Consider the following 16828-nt stretch of genomic DNA (forward strand, 5'->3'; position numbering starts at 1 on the left):
ATACCAACACTGACATTCCCTAAATTCCGCTGAAGATGTTACCTGGTCTGGTAATGAAACGTTCAGAAACCAACCAACAAGGTCGGAGAACGAACCTCCACCCTCATCCTCCACTCGAGCTACAGATATTTGCCGCTATTGCAAACAATGTCAACTTTTTAAAGAAGAAAAAAAAGAGGACCTACTTTGATCCTTCAGATTGTGTTTTTCTATTTTTTAAATATTTGTTACTTGCTGTAGGCTGACAAATTAAGCTAATGGGCAAAATAACCTCCAGATAAGCAAGAGTTTCTCCTTAGCACATTCTGAAGCACAGGAAAACTGGTAGAGACAGAAAAGAATTGCTGGGGAACATCTACAGAAAGTCATTTCGAGAACATAAGACCTAAAACATTTCCCAGATAATACAAACTTCTCACCAAGATAACTCAGAGAATGGTTAAGTTCCCGAATATCAATGTGGACAGATCCTTTGGGAATCAGTATCACCTCCTCATAGCCTGAAAAACAATGTTAAGAACGGAGTGGGGAATTTATAACCAAGTATTTACTTACTGGAGTTGCATCAAATATGCAAATTTTACACAGGGTAATTTTACATAATCTTGCAGATAATTGCGGTGGGATTGTGACTCTCAGAATATACAGCAACTGTGGTCTGAGGAACTGAAATTAGTTCTCTGCATCTTAGTAACATTGTTTGGGTAACTGTGAAGTTTTCTTCAACCTGATGCCCTCCAATTACATTGGAACAGCAGCTTCCAAAATTACCTTTATCTTGGCTTTGCAGTGCACTTTAAGCACATCTGGAGGGCACCAGGTTGGATAGGTATTTTTTATTCTAACTGGCCATGATTTACAAAAAATGTTCCATTCTCTATTACTTGATTTAAAAAAAAATGGAACCTAGATCTGGAATTTTATGCACGTAAACTGTCAACACAATGACTGAGTTATAGACTATGTTCACACAATATGCTAGGCTAGGCTAGAAAAAGAGATTGATGTCTATAGAGATTCTCAATCATCCAAATCATGGTTGTTTTAAAGGTGCTTTTCCAAAAAGGCAACTGGATTTCCCTGTTTTTTTCCCTCAAAAGCATTTCACTTGTCATCCAAGAAGCTTCTTCAGTTCTAACTGAATGGTGGGGGATGGAAGGATTTATATCCTTTGCAGTCATATGGTCGTTAGCACTCTTGAGAGTCGTTGAGGCCACTTGGGAATTGATCTGTACCCTCAGGGCCACCTGAATCAGAGTCCCAAATGGATGTGGGACCTTCTTGGGACTGCTGAAAGACAGGAGATAGGTAGTCCCTCTCCCTCTGTTGAGAGAGGGCCAGGGGTGGGCTCCTGGGGGTTTGGCAGAGTTCGGGCGATCCTCTAGCCAAGGATTGCCGTGGTTTGGTGAGCCCCCAAATGCCACCCTTGGCTGGCCACACCCACCCTGCCCCACCCCTCCCCTCCCCTCCCAGGAGTCTCCACGCAGCCCATTCATCATTCCAGGTAAGTGCAGGGGCTGCGCGGAGGGTCTGGGAGGCCAAAAAATGGGCCTACCGGAGGTTCTGGAAGTCCAGAAATGGGCCTGCTTCCAGCCTCCGGAGGGCCTCCGGACCCTGGGGGATGCAGTTTTTTGCCCTGGAGCCTGGGAAAGCCTCCGGAGCCTGGGGAGGGTGAAAATGCCCCCCCCCGCCGGGGTGCAGGCAGCCAACTAGGCCACGCCCACCATGGCCACACCCACCCAGCAACGGGGTAATGAACCTGTTGCTAAAGGATCTGAAGCCCACCCCTGGAGTGGGCTGTTCAATTTTAACATAGATGGCCACTTTGACCCCTCTAAAAAGAGGTTGGGTAGTTGTGATTGGGTAGTTGTGATTAAATGTACTGTGGGAATCCAACCACAGTGTTAATACATTGTGTTAATCTGGTCATAATACTAAATTGTAATATGATTTAATTTTGGGGGCACAACAAGTTATGTGAATTTAGGAAGTGTTTTCTTAAATCCTAGTTTAGGATACCATATAAACTCAGAAGGGGACAGAAGGGTCTGACCAAAACAACTTTTCCTTCCCCATTTCCAAATGAGAGTCTTATAAATGTGGTTAAGATTTGTCAAGATGAAAATAGAATCTAAACCGCAATTTAAATGTGTACATCTACATTATTTAGTGATTACACACACAAGTAAGTTGGACATTAGTTTAGCCAGCCAAGCTTTGTCTTTCGCCAGGTTTTCAGAGGAACAGACCAAAATATTTTTAAATGCACAGTGTCTATGTTTATGTTGTTGCTCATTTGACCATTTCTGCATTATCATTGCAATCATCCTTGAAGACGTATTTTAAAAGTTGAAAAACACCCCTTGCTTGTGACAAAGGGCATGTGACGTTCCAGATACTGGCCATTGAGTGTTGTTTACAAGCAAAACATCCCAATTCAAACTCAGTGGGTGTTCATTTTTCCAATAACAATTTTTTTTCTCAAAATAGAAGTATCTTTGTGTGAAATGATGCCAACTCTGCTCGTACAGCTCTCTCATTGTTAAACCTACTGAGTCAGAAAGTCATCCTCACCTCCATCAGGCAGTGAATGGTTGAAGATCCCTTCTATGGTTTCACAGGTGGTCCCATCTCCTCCACAAACTCGGCATTTGTCCTCCTTAGTATCTGAGCCTAAGACGCGGTCACAGCCCACATGCTTATGAGAAATAAATGGAAAATGTTGGTGGATCTGGTGCTATCACTTTAATAGCTTTCCTGTTACTTCCTCTAAAAACCTAAAATGCTCCTCAATCAGATAAAAAAAAAATACTCCTCTTATTTCCCAGTGGCCATACAGATGCTGCCAGGAAGCCTATATAACCCTTCTTTGTTGTTCGACGCTAAATCTGCCTCTTAAGAATATTTTTTGTGAATTGTGTCAAAGCGCCATCAGGGCACCTTCAAAAGTTCACAGGCATGGGATAAAGACAATTGCCTTTCCTGTGACTGTTTCTCTACAAATACTACCAACAAGAATCTTGGTGTTTTTAAGATGATCAATAGTTCATGATAGATCTCTCTCTCTCATCAATTTGTCTCATTATAGCAATAGCACTTAGACTTATATACCGCTTTACAGTGCTTTTACAGCCTTCTTTAAGCCGTTTACAGAGTCAGCGTATTGTCCCCAACAATCTGGGTCCACATTTTACCCACTTCGGAAGGATGGAAGGCTGAGTCAACCTTGAGCCGGCGAGATTTGAACTGCCGAACTGCAGCTAGCAGTCAGCTGAAATAGTCTGCAGTACTGCACTCTAACCACTGCGCCACTGCGGCTCTTAATTATCTTTTATAGCCACCTGAACAAACACCATGAATATATCTTGTGCCAGTGAATTCTATTGGTTGATTCTCCAATGGAGAAGCTATTAATGCACCTAATTGTATTCTTGCATTCGCCTCCAAATTAAGTCCAGAAGTAGCATACAAAAACTCCTTGACTTACAACCGGTCGCTTAACAACTCTTTGAAGTTGCAACAGACCTACTTTGGGGGTACTTACAACCTGGATTTGAAGTTCTGATGGCTACCACCTTACAGTCACATGACTGCACTTTTTTTTTTTTTTAATTTGATTTATATGCCGCCCTTCTCCGAAGACTCAGGGCGGCTTACAATGTGCTCAGCAATAGCCGATAACTTTGGGCTTTCAGCAACATTTATGGCCATTTGCAGAATCCCCCATAGTAACACACCTGCTTTTATGACAGTTTTACCAAAACCCAGAATTTACTTCCAGTTTTCAGCAAAAGGAGCCACTTAGCAAATCACTAGCTTGCTTAATGACTTTAAAGTTAACAACCGTTGCAAAAAAGATTATAAAATCAGATTGATCATGATCTACGACTGTCGTGACTTACGACTGTGATCGGCAAGCTCCATTATGGTCGTAAGTCGAGGACTACCTGTATTGCGCTGGAGCAATAAGCCGAGAGTACTGTGCGGGCAGGAAAAACCAACGGTTTTGAGTAACACACGGTCACCTTGCACTCTCCGCTGACGCAGATGTCATGGGAGTCCTGGCGGCAGGCCGTTCCATCAATCACAGCTGCAGCCCTTTCTGTGTAGAAGTTAAAACCTTCGGCCAAACAGTTGAGTGAACAGGACTTGACACCACCTGCAAGCCGGGAATTCATTCACACGAGTTCATTAGAGGCTGGATTGCGGAATAGCACCTTTACTGAACGCAGAATGAATCTTTACCTAATTAACCAAAAAATGTGCATTTGTGATGTGTTGTGGCACAGGTCCCAAGCCTCTTCCTCAGCCAGAGCCATTGGATACGTGATGGGGAAGCTGCATTTTTTGTACCCAGTATCACACACCGCCTTCTGTGGGACAAGGTGATTTCTGTACATTTTTTTATATATAGCTTGCCAAATTCTGTGCCACAAGAAATAAAACTGAGGACTGGTTTGGTGTAGTGGCCAAGGTGCTAGGCTGGAAACTGGAATCGGATACTATACCATGCTTCCCCGAAAATAAGACCCTGTCTTATATTTTTTGGACCCCGAAATAAGAGCTTGGCCTTATTTTCGGGGAGGTCTTATTATTTTGGGGCGCATGGAGCAAGATGGGGCTCCTCTTGCCTGATTTCTTACCTGATTTCCAGCTCTGCGTTTAAATATTTTCGGGGAGGGCTTATTTTCGGGGGAAGGCTTATTTTAGCGCATGCACTCAAAAGCCCGATTGGGCTTATTATCAGGGGATGTCTTATTTTGGGGGAAATAGGGTAGTTAACAGTCCTCCTTTAGGCGTGAAAGATATGAGTTTGGGCCAATTATACTCTCTCAGCTCAATCAGCCTTATTATGAAGAAGACAGGAGACTGGAGTATTTGGCATATATACTGCAGTGTTGGCAAGTTGAGTATGTATGGACTTCAACTCCCAGAATTCCATATGACTGGCTGGGATTTCCGGAAGTTGAACTCCACACATCTTCAACTTGCCAAAAATTGAGAATCATTGGTACAGGTAATCCTGGACTTACAACAGTTCATTTAATGACCATTCACAGTTACAGCGGCACTGAAAAGAGTGACTTATGACCATTTTTCACACTTACGATCGTTGCAGCATCCCCATGGTTACATGATCAAAATTCAGAGACTTGGCAACTGGTTCATATTTACGACCGTTGCAGGGTCGTGTGATCCCCGTTTGTGACCTTCTGACAAGCAAAGTCAATGGGGAAGCCAGACTCACTTAACAATCATGTTACTAATTTAACAACTGCAATGATTCACTTAACAACTAAGTAGTCATAAAATGGAAAAAACTCACTTAACAAATGTTTTGCTTAGCCACATAAATTTTGGACTCAATTGTGGTTGTAACTATATACTGTTTTGGGGAAAGGAAGGAAGGAAAGGATTTTATTCTGCTAGCCATTGCTGACTGTAGGAGGTGGCATACGTCTCCATTTTGAGGCCATTGAGCCAAAGTTTTCCAAAGACCTTTCCACAGTTATGTGGCGTGATGTTGCGGAGTGCTGTTCCCTTCCCACTGAAGTGGTACCTATTTATCTACTCACATTTGCATGCTTTTGAACTGCTAGGTGGACAGGAAGTAGGCGAAGATGGGCACTCACCCCATTGTGTGATGCTCGGGTCATAGACTGCTTTGAGGTGGCCAAAAATAATGGTAGAATTAAAACTGGTTAAATTCTCCCTAGAGTCCTAGTAGGCATTGGAGGTGGAAAGCTATGTTAGTAGCCAAAAATCAGGACTTTGGTGTAACTTTTCAATTGTTAATAAAATGATGCTACCAGACTACGGATTCTGGGAGTCCTAGAAATCTCCAAGATATGTAACTATAAAAGATAAGTTATCCATAATCGTTCTATCTCAAATATTCCACTCTGAATTTAACTTTTGAGTGGGATTTAAGCAATGGACGTAACAATATACAGTATTTTCAAAGAAGTCTTATTGCTTCTTGGAATCTCTGGGCTGGCCTCTTTCCAATCTGCCTCTGCTCAAAATATATTATTCTATCCTGTTCTGCACTAATAAAATTTAATTGCTGAATCATTCCTGAACCAGAGGAATGATACACCCTTTCATCAGGCTGGTTGTTATTTTTCTATATGAGTCCTTGTAGTAAAATCCAGAGAGGTGTTCTAATCATGAGTCATTCAAAAGCCCTAGAAGCCAGATCTTACAAGTTGATCAATTCTTGTTAGTTTTCTAACAGGAAACATTTTAAAGTTGATCATGGAAATTAATCTATAGGAGAAAAGGACTGTTAGGTGTCAGAGGTTATATGATGAGCACTTGCAAATGGTGATTTTCTCTGCCTTAGGCAGCATGTTCCCTATTGATAATGTATTATTGAATGTGCCACATGATAGCAGTGTTCTAATATCTCAGGGGCTGCTACAAAGAAGAGTGGGTCAACCTATTCTCCAAAGCCCCTAAAGGCACGACAAGAAGCAATGGGTGAAATCTAATCAAGGAGAGAACCAACCTAGAACTAAGGAGAAATTTCCAGACAGTGAGAACAATTAATAAGTTGCCTCCAGAATGGTGCTTATCACTGTAGGCTTTCTAGAAGAGGTTGGACAACCATTTGTCTGAAGTGTTATAGGCAGTGGTGGGCCGCCGCCAGTTCGGGCGAACCGGTAGTTCTGACGATCAGCTGGCCCCGCTCACCCGCCTCTGCTCTATCCTGTCCTATATTTCCTTCTTTCTGGCTCAGCTGATATACGCGGCACAGCTGATTTCCGTACCTCTGCTGTTCTACTTACCGGGGCTGCCTTAGAAGGTAAGTAGCTGAGCTTCAAATTGCTGTATTTTGAACAATGCGCGCAAGTGCGTTAGGCACATGCACCCTGACAGAACCAGTTGTTAAACCGGTTGCAGCCCACCACTGGATATAGGGTTTCCTATTTTGATCGGGGGTTGGACTAGAAGACTTTCAAGATCGCTTCCAACTCTGTTATTCTGATATTCTGTTAATGTGAACAAGTCTTGATGTTTTCGTTGCTTCAGAAAACCCATTTGAATTTTTCTTCCTTGTTTTAGAAAAGAGTTAAACTTGTGATCTAGTCATTTGATCCTAAATTAAAGCAGCTATTTGCTGCACTAAAGATATATTCTGAGAATTGCTAGGGAAAATCCTTCTTAACACCCCCCCACCTAAAAAACCCCACCCCTTCACTTTCTCTTGGTCCTTTGGAATACACCATAACTTTACAACGTATTAGAAATTAATTGGCATATGGATAGTGTGAGAGATTTTTGTGGCTGGCTTCATGCAATTAGGCAAAAAGAAATTTAGACTTAAGGGAATTTAGAGTAAGATAAAATGAAGTTGGGGAATTTGTTGTTCAATATATTAAGACAACCCAGCCAGTCTTAACAAGTTGTGTAAACTAGGCCATCATGTTAAGCCATCACATGATTTGTTTGTAGAGCAAATCAAGATTACAAGGAACTGGAACTTTTAGAAATCCACAGTCACATAAAGTTTGTGTGTTTATTGAACAGATGGTTGGAGCCTCTAAGAATATCTATCATCTCTAGATTCTAGCTGAACTCCATATATATCTGCTAGAAGATGGCCCCTCAGCAGGGCCTCTTTAGATTTCTCTGCTGAATGGGAGAATTTTATTTCGGTGAGCTACTACCTGATGTGCTGTATGTATAGGGCTTTTAAAGGTAATGCATTACTATTAATCTTCTCATTGTTCCTATCACCCATCTCCTCCCACTTATGACTGTATGACTGTATCCTTAAGATTTATACTGACTGTTTCCTTATGACTATCATTAAGTGTTGTACTTTATGATTCTTGATGAACGTATCTTTTCTTTTATGTACTCTGCGAGCGTATCCACCAAGACAAATTCCTTGTGTGTCCAATCACACTTGGCCAATAAAGAATTCTATTCTATTCTATTCTATTCTATTCTATTCTATTCTATTCTATTCTATTCTATTCTATTCTATTCTAGTCTAGTCTAGTCTAGTCTAGTCTAGTCTAGTCTAGTCTAATGATTAGCCTTTAGAATTGGATGGAGGGGAGACATGGCTGACATCACGGTGAGATGACATGTCCTTTGGGAGCTCCCATGGGACCATCGAAATCCCAACTGTCGGGTGGTCCTTTTTGAACCTGAATCCTAGAATCCTTGGTATCCTAGGGGCGATAAATGAGGGGAGCACACTCCGATGATCTCAGGGAGCCTACAAACTCCCTGATTGATCCAGAGAAAGCTTCCTAAACTGACAGCTGGGAAAGCAACCAGCCATAGCTGGTAGATCTAGTAGCCAACAATCAGATTAATCAAGTCAAGGGATACCTTGCTCATTTCCTCTGATCCTGTTTGTGAACTTTTATGCCAAGAGAGCACCTGCCAAGCAATAGTCTCTTCTCATTAGAAAGCCAGGCTGCAATGGATGGGGCTTTAATCTGCAGCTAATTAATATTTGAGGGATGTGTTGATTGATGGGTGGAGCCAATCAGTATCCCATATAGGTAGTCTCAATTTACAGCCATTCGTTTAGTGACCATTCAAAGTTGCAACAGCACTGAAAAAAGTGACTTAAGACACTTATGCCGTTGCAGCATTCCCATGGTCATGTGGCCAAAATTCAGGCGCTTGGCAGCTGGCTCATATTTACAAATGTTGCAGTGTCTGAGATCATGGAATCACCTTTTGTGACCTTCCAACAAGCAAAGGCATTGGGGAAGCCAGATTCACTTAACAACTGTTTTGCATCCTAAACAACTGCAGTGATTCACTTAGCAACCATGGCAAAAAGGTTGTAAAATGGGGCAAAACTCACTTAACAACTATTGCTTAGCAACAGAAATTTTGGGCTCAATTGTGGTCATACGTTGAGGGCTACCTGTAGTTGGTTAGGATCCTGGATTTGCAGAAAATAGCTGATGGGAGGACTCACAAGTTCCCTGATATTATTTTGGGTTAAAAGTGCCCCCCTCCCCTTTACTAACAGAGTAACCAGGTATGTGCTACTCTCTGGACCCTGAACCGACCTGCTTAAGTGTGTTGTGTGAACCCTGGCTATTGTATCAGCAAGTGAAAGAGGAACCTCTTTAGCCTAGGAGAGTTAAAAACTGAAGCCATGCCTACAAATCTGAACGAGGAAAATTGATTGCATATCCTTCTGTCCCCTTATATTTTAAATTCATTTCAGCTCTGGCTTCCTGGAGTTCTACACTGCTCAGCTCCTTCAGAGGGTTAGCAGCTGAGAAACCTGGAGCTTATTAACAGATGTCTCAGAGGTGGTTTGGCTGAATGGCCAAGTCTGAGTGTTTAGCAAAAACAGATGGAAGAGTGGAAAGGAATCTCAGTTGGAAGGCTATAAGCCAGGATATGCAGCTTTGGTGGGTTTTTTTTTTCTTTTTTGGCCAAGGGCCATACTTGACCTTTGAGCCGTATGCCAAAGGTCTGGGACTTGTTTAAGGAACTAAGCATGTTTAAAGGAAAGTGACAAGAATGCTGGTAAATCAAGAAACCAAGCCCTGCAAAGAAAAAAAAAAACTAGGAAGGTTAGCCTGTAGGACAGATAATTAAAGGAAAGCACAATGCTGGTTTTTCCCGCCCAATTATTGTACCTTACTAGTCCTAAGGGGGACGATAACATGAATCTGGTTTCCCTGATTCCACAGAAGAACTAATGGGGAAAAGTGGCAGGGCAGCCATTGGGCTAAACCCAAAAATAACCTTCCTGTAAACTGTTTGACCCTGGAACAAGCTACTTTGAGAGAGGATGGCCTTTTCTTCTCTGCAGGAGTTTTAAGCAGAGGCTGTAAATTTGCCTGCCAAGAATGCTGAAGTTGCAAGATTTCGGCATAGAACAGGGAACTGGATGACCTTCGAAATTCTTTCCAACATAAAAAATCCTACACAGTATATTTGGGTGGGCAAGCTCTCGGCAGCTGGATGCGGCACAATTTTTTTTCTTTTAACTTTTCCTTAGCGGGGAATGAAAGCTGCAACAGGCTAGCCAGAAAATGTCCTTCCCCAGACGTTTTTAAGATTATCATGGAATAGCTGAAGATTTTTGCCTCTTTCATTCCCTTGCAATATTCCTCCCCCCCTTTATCTGAAGAATTATAAATGCCTAGTTCCTGGGTGAAACATTATTTCCTCAGAACAAGCACCACAAGGACAGTGTTTCTCAGTCTTGGTGGCTTTAAGATGTGTGGACTTTAATTGCAACGTGACAGCTGGGGAATTCTGGGAGTCCACACATTTTAAAGTTGCCAAGGCTAAGAAACACTGCTGTAGCATTTCAAAATCTGTTTTCATTACGTGTTTTTTTTTTTTGCTTCTTCATCCCGTAGCTCTTGTCCCAAAGGAATTAGCTGCAATAATCATTCACAGTGAAAAATCATCCATTTATTTATTTTTTTGGACAATCTTGCCTGTCTGAGTTTCTCTCCACAGCCTTTCCTGGATCTTTTCTCCCTTGTTTCTATCTGCTGCCTTGTAGCTATTTCTATATTGAGGGTAGGGGATTGGGGAATGTGAAATTCCACACAATCTCTGTAAAAGCCTGAGCTGCGCAGTCCCCTTGTTGTGCCTCCTTTTGCAGTTGTAAATCAGAGTTGAAAAATAGGAGCTGCCTGGAAAAGCACCTGCTTTCCCTTTTTTTCTCTCTTGTCTATCTATGTCTCATTTTCTCTGCTATTTGCACAGCTGGATTAAAGCCAACTGATGCCTTAAGCAATAGCAACTGCTCGCTACTCCATTGATTAACACAAGATATTAAGATTCAGAGTGGTAAAGGTGAAATAAGTTATTAACATTTCAGTTTTCTCCCAGGCTATTTTCCGGGTTGGACCTCACAACTATATTAAATATAGACTTTTTATAAGAAAATTATCTCAAAATACAATAAATATAAGCCAATTATTTACTTATAAAGAGGGTGATAGAAAAAAGGCAATTTTTAAATCAATCTTGAAAGCATTTTTAAAGAACATTATGTCCTTCAAAAATTAGGAGGAGGCCACAGGACAAAATAGAATCCCAAAGCAATAAACAGACGAGTGAAAATTGATTTAACACTTCCAATAACTTTGTGTTTTTATTACTTCAATGCAATTGTACCCTGGAGGGCCACAAGAACATCTCATTTGGTCCAAATAAGGGAATTCATTTGTCAGTTAGACTGGCCTGTAAGAATACAATATTCTGCAGTTGGCAGGAGTCAGATAGGATAAGGCATCCTTTCTTTACAGACCATGACAGAAGCCAGGCAGTAGCTGTCAGATATGCTAATAAAGGAAAAGTTTTCTCATGTCCAGGTGAGTCCAACTCTTAGGGGTGATGCTCATCTCCATTTCTTAGCCGAGGGCGCCATTATTGTCCGAAGACACTTATGTGCAGTGGTGGCTTGCCCCTGGTTCGAACCAGGGAGGCCCCGCCCACCGCCCCAGATGTCATCATCAGCAATCTGCACATGTGCAGATGCCTCTGCGCATGCGCGATCCTGTTGCGAACCGGTAGTAAAGTTAAGTAGAACCCACCCCTGCTTATGTGGTCATGTGACCAGCATGACTATATGCTGAGGCGCACAGAACTCTGTTATTGAAGTGGTATCTATTCATCTACTCACATTTACAGGTTTTTGGACTGCTAGATGGGCAGAAGCTAAGGCAAGTAATGGGAACTCAACCCATCAGGCAGTGCTTGGGTCTCCAACTCAGGCTGTCAGCTTTCCAGCTAACAAACTCAGCATCTTTAATCGCTGAGCCATTATGCCCCTTGCAAATATGTTAATAGCAGCTTCAACTCTGAGTGTTAAACTTTACACATCATGCATAAAACCCCAACCCAACTCAAAACCTTTCTAGGAAAAACACCTGCATGGAATTCTCACTGACTGTTGGAGAGAAAAATGGAAAAAGCAGAGATACGATTGGAATAGGGTGCCCTGGAAACAAAACACAGTTGGCCAATTGTGCAAAAACACCCCACTCTGCAAAATTTTGTTAACTCCCACTTATATTAAGGCCATGCGGACGTTGAAGCAGTCTGTTGGAAAATGCTACACTTACCCCCTCGGTACGTCTTCCAAGTATAATATTTGCCCCGAAAGGGGATGTGATCAAATTCTGCACACTGAACCTCTCGGAAGTCTTTTGACCCAGGAGGACAATCCTAAAGCAGGGTAAGAATCAAGGAAGAAAGGAAAATCCCAGGATTATTATCAACAGCTGGGTTTGGTTATGTCCACCAATGCATGGATGGTAAAGCTATTTCTGGCTCCTAATCAAAAACATCATGATGGTGAAATAAACATATTTGGTTGTTAGGATGGAGCTTAATCTTGAAATGTAGGGTCTACAGGAAAAGTGTTGGTTTTTTTTTGGCATTGAGATATATTCAAATAGAAAGTAAAACTATTTGTGACTCTTAACTAATAGATGAAAAAAATGCTACACACAGGAAGTCCTTGACTTACAACCATTTGCTTGTACAACAGAACTGAAAAAAGTGACTTACGACCAGTCCTTGCACTTTCAACCGTTGTAGCCTCCCCATGGTCACACGATCAAAATTTGGGCGCTTGGCAACCAGCATGTATGTATAATGGTAGCAGCATCCCCGGTAGGGGTGAAATGTAAAATTTGTTACTACCGGTTCTGTGGGCGTGGCTTGGTGGGGGTGGGTGGGTAATGTGACTGGGTAGGCGTGGCCAACTTTTTTTTAAAAAAACTTTTCAAAGGATTTTTTCTAATGCTTTGAAAAGCCTCTGCCGATCAGGAAACTCAGCTGGGATCGTCAGAGACTTTTCAAAGCATTTTTTTACCACCTCTTCGGCCAAGAGGTTTGAAAATGCTTTGAAAAGCCTCTGATGATCCCAGCTGAGCCACGCGATCATCAGAGGCTTTTTTTTTTTACTTTTAAAAGCATTTTTTCGTCGGAAGAGGTTGTAGAAAAAATGCTTTTAAAAGTAAAAAAAAAAAAGCCTCTGATGATTGTGCGGCTCAGCTGGGTATGGGGGGAGGGCCTGCAGGGATTTTTGCTACCAGTTCTCCGAACCACCCGCCGCCATCGCTACCGGATCAGGCGATCCGGTCCAAACCGGGAGCATTTCATCCCTGATCCCAGGGTTATGTGAGCAGCATTTGTGACCTTCCCAGACAGCGTCCGACAAGCAAAGCCAATGGGGGGGAGCCAGAGTCACTTAATGACTGCATGATTCACTTCACAACTTTAGTGATCCACTTAACAACTGTGGCAAAAAAAGGTCGTAACACGAGGCACAACTCACTTTGACCACCACCTTGCTTAGCAACAGAAATTCTTGTCCCAGTTGTGGTTGTAAGTTGAAGACTACCTGTACAAGGAATTCTGTGGCCGAGCATGCAGACAATTTTATGGGTTCACATAATGGACCAGTGATGGCTAACTTTTTTGCCATCGCATGCCAAAAGTGAGGGGAGCGCGGGGTGATCACATTCGCGTGTGCCCACACGCATACTTGCCCCCCCCATTGCTCCCCCCACTTTTGGCACGCAATGGCATGGTGGGTCCGGTAGGCCCATTTTTCTGCCCTCCCTAGCCTCCAGAGCCTTTCTAGGACCCTGGGAAGGGCGAAAATGGCCTTCCCCACTCCCCTGGACACCCTCCGGAGGCTGGAAATGGCCAGTTTGCCAACTTCCGGTGGGCCCAGAAGACCTGAAAATCAGCTGGTGGAGCTGAGCTCGCGTGCCCACTGATACGGCTCTGCGTGCCACCTGTGGCATGCGTGCCATAGGTTCGCCATCACGGTAATAGACTGAAGCATTAATTAGTCAAGTGCTCTAGATCAGGGGTCTCCAACCTTGGCAACTTTAAGACTTGTGGACTTCAACAAAGCAAAGCTGGCTGAGGAACTCTGGGAGTTGAAGTCCACAAGTCTTAAAGTTGCCAAGGTTGGAGACCCCTGATCTAGATTCACACACTGCATAGCCCCAAAACAAAAGCATAAACACAAAACTAAACTAAACCCCCGTGCCACCAACTGAAGTTAAAACTGACCGCACTTAGTATTTTGAATGAATGCAGACATGATGTTTTTAACTGCTCTGATTAAGCATTTGTGAACACAACAATCTCTAATGGACGTATTCTGGGAATATACAACACAGGGAAACTGGTGCCTCTCACAGCTCTATAAAAGGGTCATTTTGATAATCATTTCCCCCAAAGACTGATTTTAAATTTCAAAATATTGCCGGGGGGAGGTGGGGAAACAAGCTGTTTGGTGCAGTTTTGAGAACACTTGTAGCAGGCATAGTGGGAGGTGCAGACAGGGTAAAGTTGCAACTCCACATTATTAAGCAACAGTTTGGAGCAAGGATTAATATGGTGAATTATCTTTCAACCAAAATGACTCATGAAGTTTGAAGAATATGAATTCCCACCAGCTGGCCAACCCAAAATTCCTTATAGCTAAATGCAATTTCAGGCAGCATCAAAGAAGTGCAGTTTGCAAGTATGGGAAGTATTAGCGGTTCCGATGCCAGTTTAGGTATCGTGTCTGGTTCTGAGCATCCACTTTTAAGAAGGATTCAGAAAAAAACCAGAACTGTTTCAGAGAAGAGCAAAAAGGATGCATGGAAATGGATGGAACTATGTTCTGCTAGGAAAGTAGGAAGTTTAGTCTAGAGCGGGGGGGGGGGTCAAACTCACAACCCACGAGCCGGATGCGTCACGTGCTGGCCACGCCCATGCCCGGTTTAGCAAAGGGGGAAAAAAGGTCCCGATACGTCACGTGATGCTGCCGTGACGACATGAGTTTGACACCCCTGTTCTAGAGCAATGTTTCTCAACCTATGCAATATGAAGATGTGTGGACTACATCTCCCAGATTTCCCCAGCAGCATACTGGTTGGGGAATTCTGGGAAATGTAGTCCAAATATCTTCATGTTGCCAAGCTTGAGAAACACTAGCCTGAAGAAGAAAAGACCAAGGAGGATGTATGTGTTGATCTATCTATCTTTCTTTCTTTCTTTCTTTCTTTCTTTCTTTCTTTCTTTCTTTCTTTCTTTCTTTCTTTCTTTCTTTCTTTCTTTCTTTTTTTTTCTTTCTTTCTTTTTCTTTCCTTCCTTCCTTCTTTCTTTCTTCTTTCTTTCTTCCTTCCTTCCCTCCTCCTTTCTTTCTTCCCTCTCTCTCTCTCTCTCTCTCTCTCTCTCTCTCTCTCTCTCCCTCCCTCCCTCCCTCCCTCCCTTCCTTCCTTCCTTCCTTCCTTCCTTTCTTTTTATTTTCTATAACTCCTCAGGTACCTGAAACAATGTCAGAAAATAGGCCCAGACTATTCTGTATCACATGGAATAGTGTGCAGAGCCTGGAATAATGGTTTTAAAATACAGGAAGGCTGATTCACTTGAGTATTAGAGAGAGAGAAAAAAAGAGAAGCTCAAAAGAGAAGCTTAATTTCCCAGGAAAGAGGAGGGCCCTCCTCCTCCAGATGTGTCTGACAGACACTACACATCATTGTCTGGGGATGACTTAATATGAATTCCTGCACTGAGAAAGAGTGTTAGACTTGATGGCCTAAACAGTTTTTCCGGCTCTAAATTTCTAGGATGCTGCACAGTGTTTTTTGTGGTTAGTGTTACTCACATCAACGTTACACGACCGGTAGCGCTTTCGTTCCCCTAGGCAATACCTTCCTCCAATGGTTGGCCTTTTGAAACAAAAACAAAAAAAAAAAAAGAAAAGGGAAAGAATGCATCATTGTGGGCCCACAGGGCTATGCCCAGAGGCTGCACCGAATGTTGACAGTGGACCGCTTACCTTGGACTGTCGCAATAGCGAGTGGATGAGGAAACACCTCCCCCGCAGGTCCGGCTGCACTCTCCCCAGGGTGACCAGGTGCCCCATGCTCCATCCACCCCTTCTGGCCGCATGCCAAAAGGTACGCATTCCCGCTTGTAGCACCACTGAGTAGGGTGGACGGTGAGAAAAAACACAGGCAATATTACAGAAACCCAACGTGGTTATTCATAATCCTATTGCTTTAGTCCTCGAGTTACAACCAGATTTGAGACCAGGTTGCTAAGCCAAGGTGTCAACTTCTCTAGGATCTGTTGGACCAGGTTGATGTGCTTGGAACAGTGATGCAGTTTTATCATCTTTTTTGGTCATGGTTGTTAAGCGAACCACTTCAGTTTTGTTTTGTTTTTTGCTTTAATTTATACGCCGCCCTTCTCCGGAGACTCAGGGCGGCTTACAATGCGTTAAGCAATAGCCTTCATACTTTTGTATATTTATACAAAGTCAGCTTATTGCCCCCACAAACTGGGTCCTCATTTCACCTACCTTTGAAAGGATGGAAGGCTGAGTCAACCTTGAGCCTGGTGAGATTTGAACTTGCAGTAATTGCAAGCAGCAGATGTTAATAACAGTGCTTTAGTCCACTGTACTACAGGCTCTTCTTAAGTTAAGTTAAGGGAATCACGGGGTCATTAAGCAAATTCGGCTTCCCTTGTTGTTGAATACGTTTTTATTGGGTTATAAAGTATTATAAAATACAAAATACAAAAGCAAAGAAGAGGACAGGGAGAGGGAAGGGGAAAGGGCAAAGAAAAGTGTGGGAGGGTAGGAAAGAAAAAGAAGCACTGACTTCCGATTCCATCTGTTACCGTAGAATAAGGCATTAACAACAAATCACAACTTCTTGTTTTACTATAATAGTATGAACCAGTCGTTTCTACAAAAGTCTATCAGTCTAATCTGTAAAACCCAGAATCAAAGTTTCATTCTTTTCCACATCAAGCACATAGTTCAGAAGTGGTTTCCACATGGAAACAA

The 16828-nt window shown here is 42.7% G+C and overlaps 1 protein-coding gene across 1 annotated transcript in view; it reads right to left on the reverse strand.

Moving 5' to 3' along the window:
* ADAMTS10 (ADAM metallopeptidase with thrombospondin type 1 motif 10) overlaps positions 1 to 16828 on the reverse strand; it is a 61533-nt gene that overhangs the window by 14919 nt on the left and 29786 nt on the right. Inside the window, exons 12-17 of the mRNA XM_070931807.1 lie at positions 15812 to 15957; positions 15638 to 15701; positions 12081 to 12183; positions 4026 to 4159; positions 2575 to 2698; positions 420 to 500 (exon numbers count right to left, since the gene is read on the reverse strand). Of these exons, the coding sequence (XP_070787908.1) occupies positions 420 to 500; positions 2575 to 2698; positions 4026 to 4159; positions 12081 to 12183; positions 15638 to 15701; positions 15812 to 15957 (652 nt within the window). The remainder of the gene's footprint in view (positions 1 to 419; positions 501 to 2574; positions 2699 to 4025; positions 4160 to 12080; positions 12184 to 15637; positions 15702 to 15811; positions 15958 to 16828) is intronic.

The sequence above is a fragment of the Pituophis catenifer genome, unplaced genomic scaffold (assembly GCF_029215685.1).
Source record: "Pituophis catenifer annectens isolate HBS135680 unplaced genomic scaffold, rPitCat1.0.hap2 SCAF_1, whole genome shotgun sequence".
NCBI lineage: Eukaryota > Metazoa > Chordata > Lepidosauria > Squamata > Colubridae > Pituophis > Pituophis catenifer.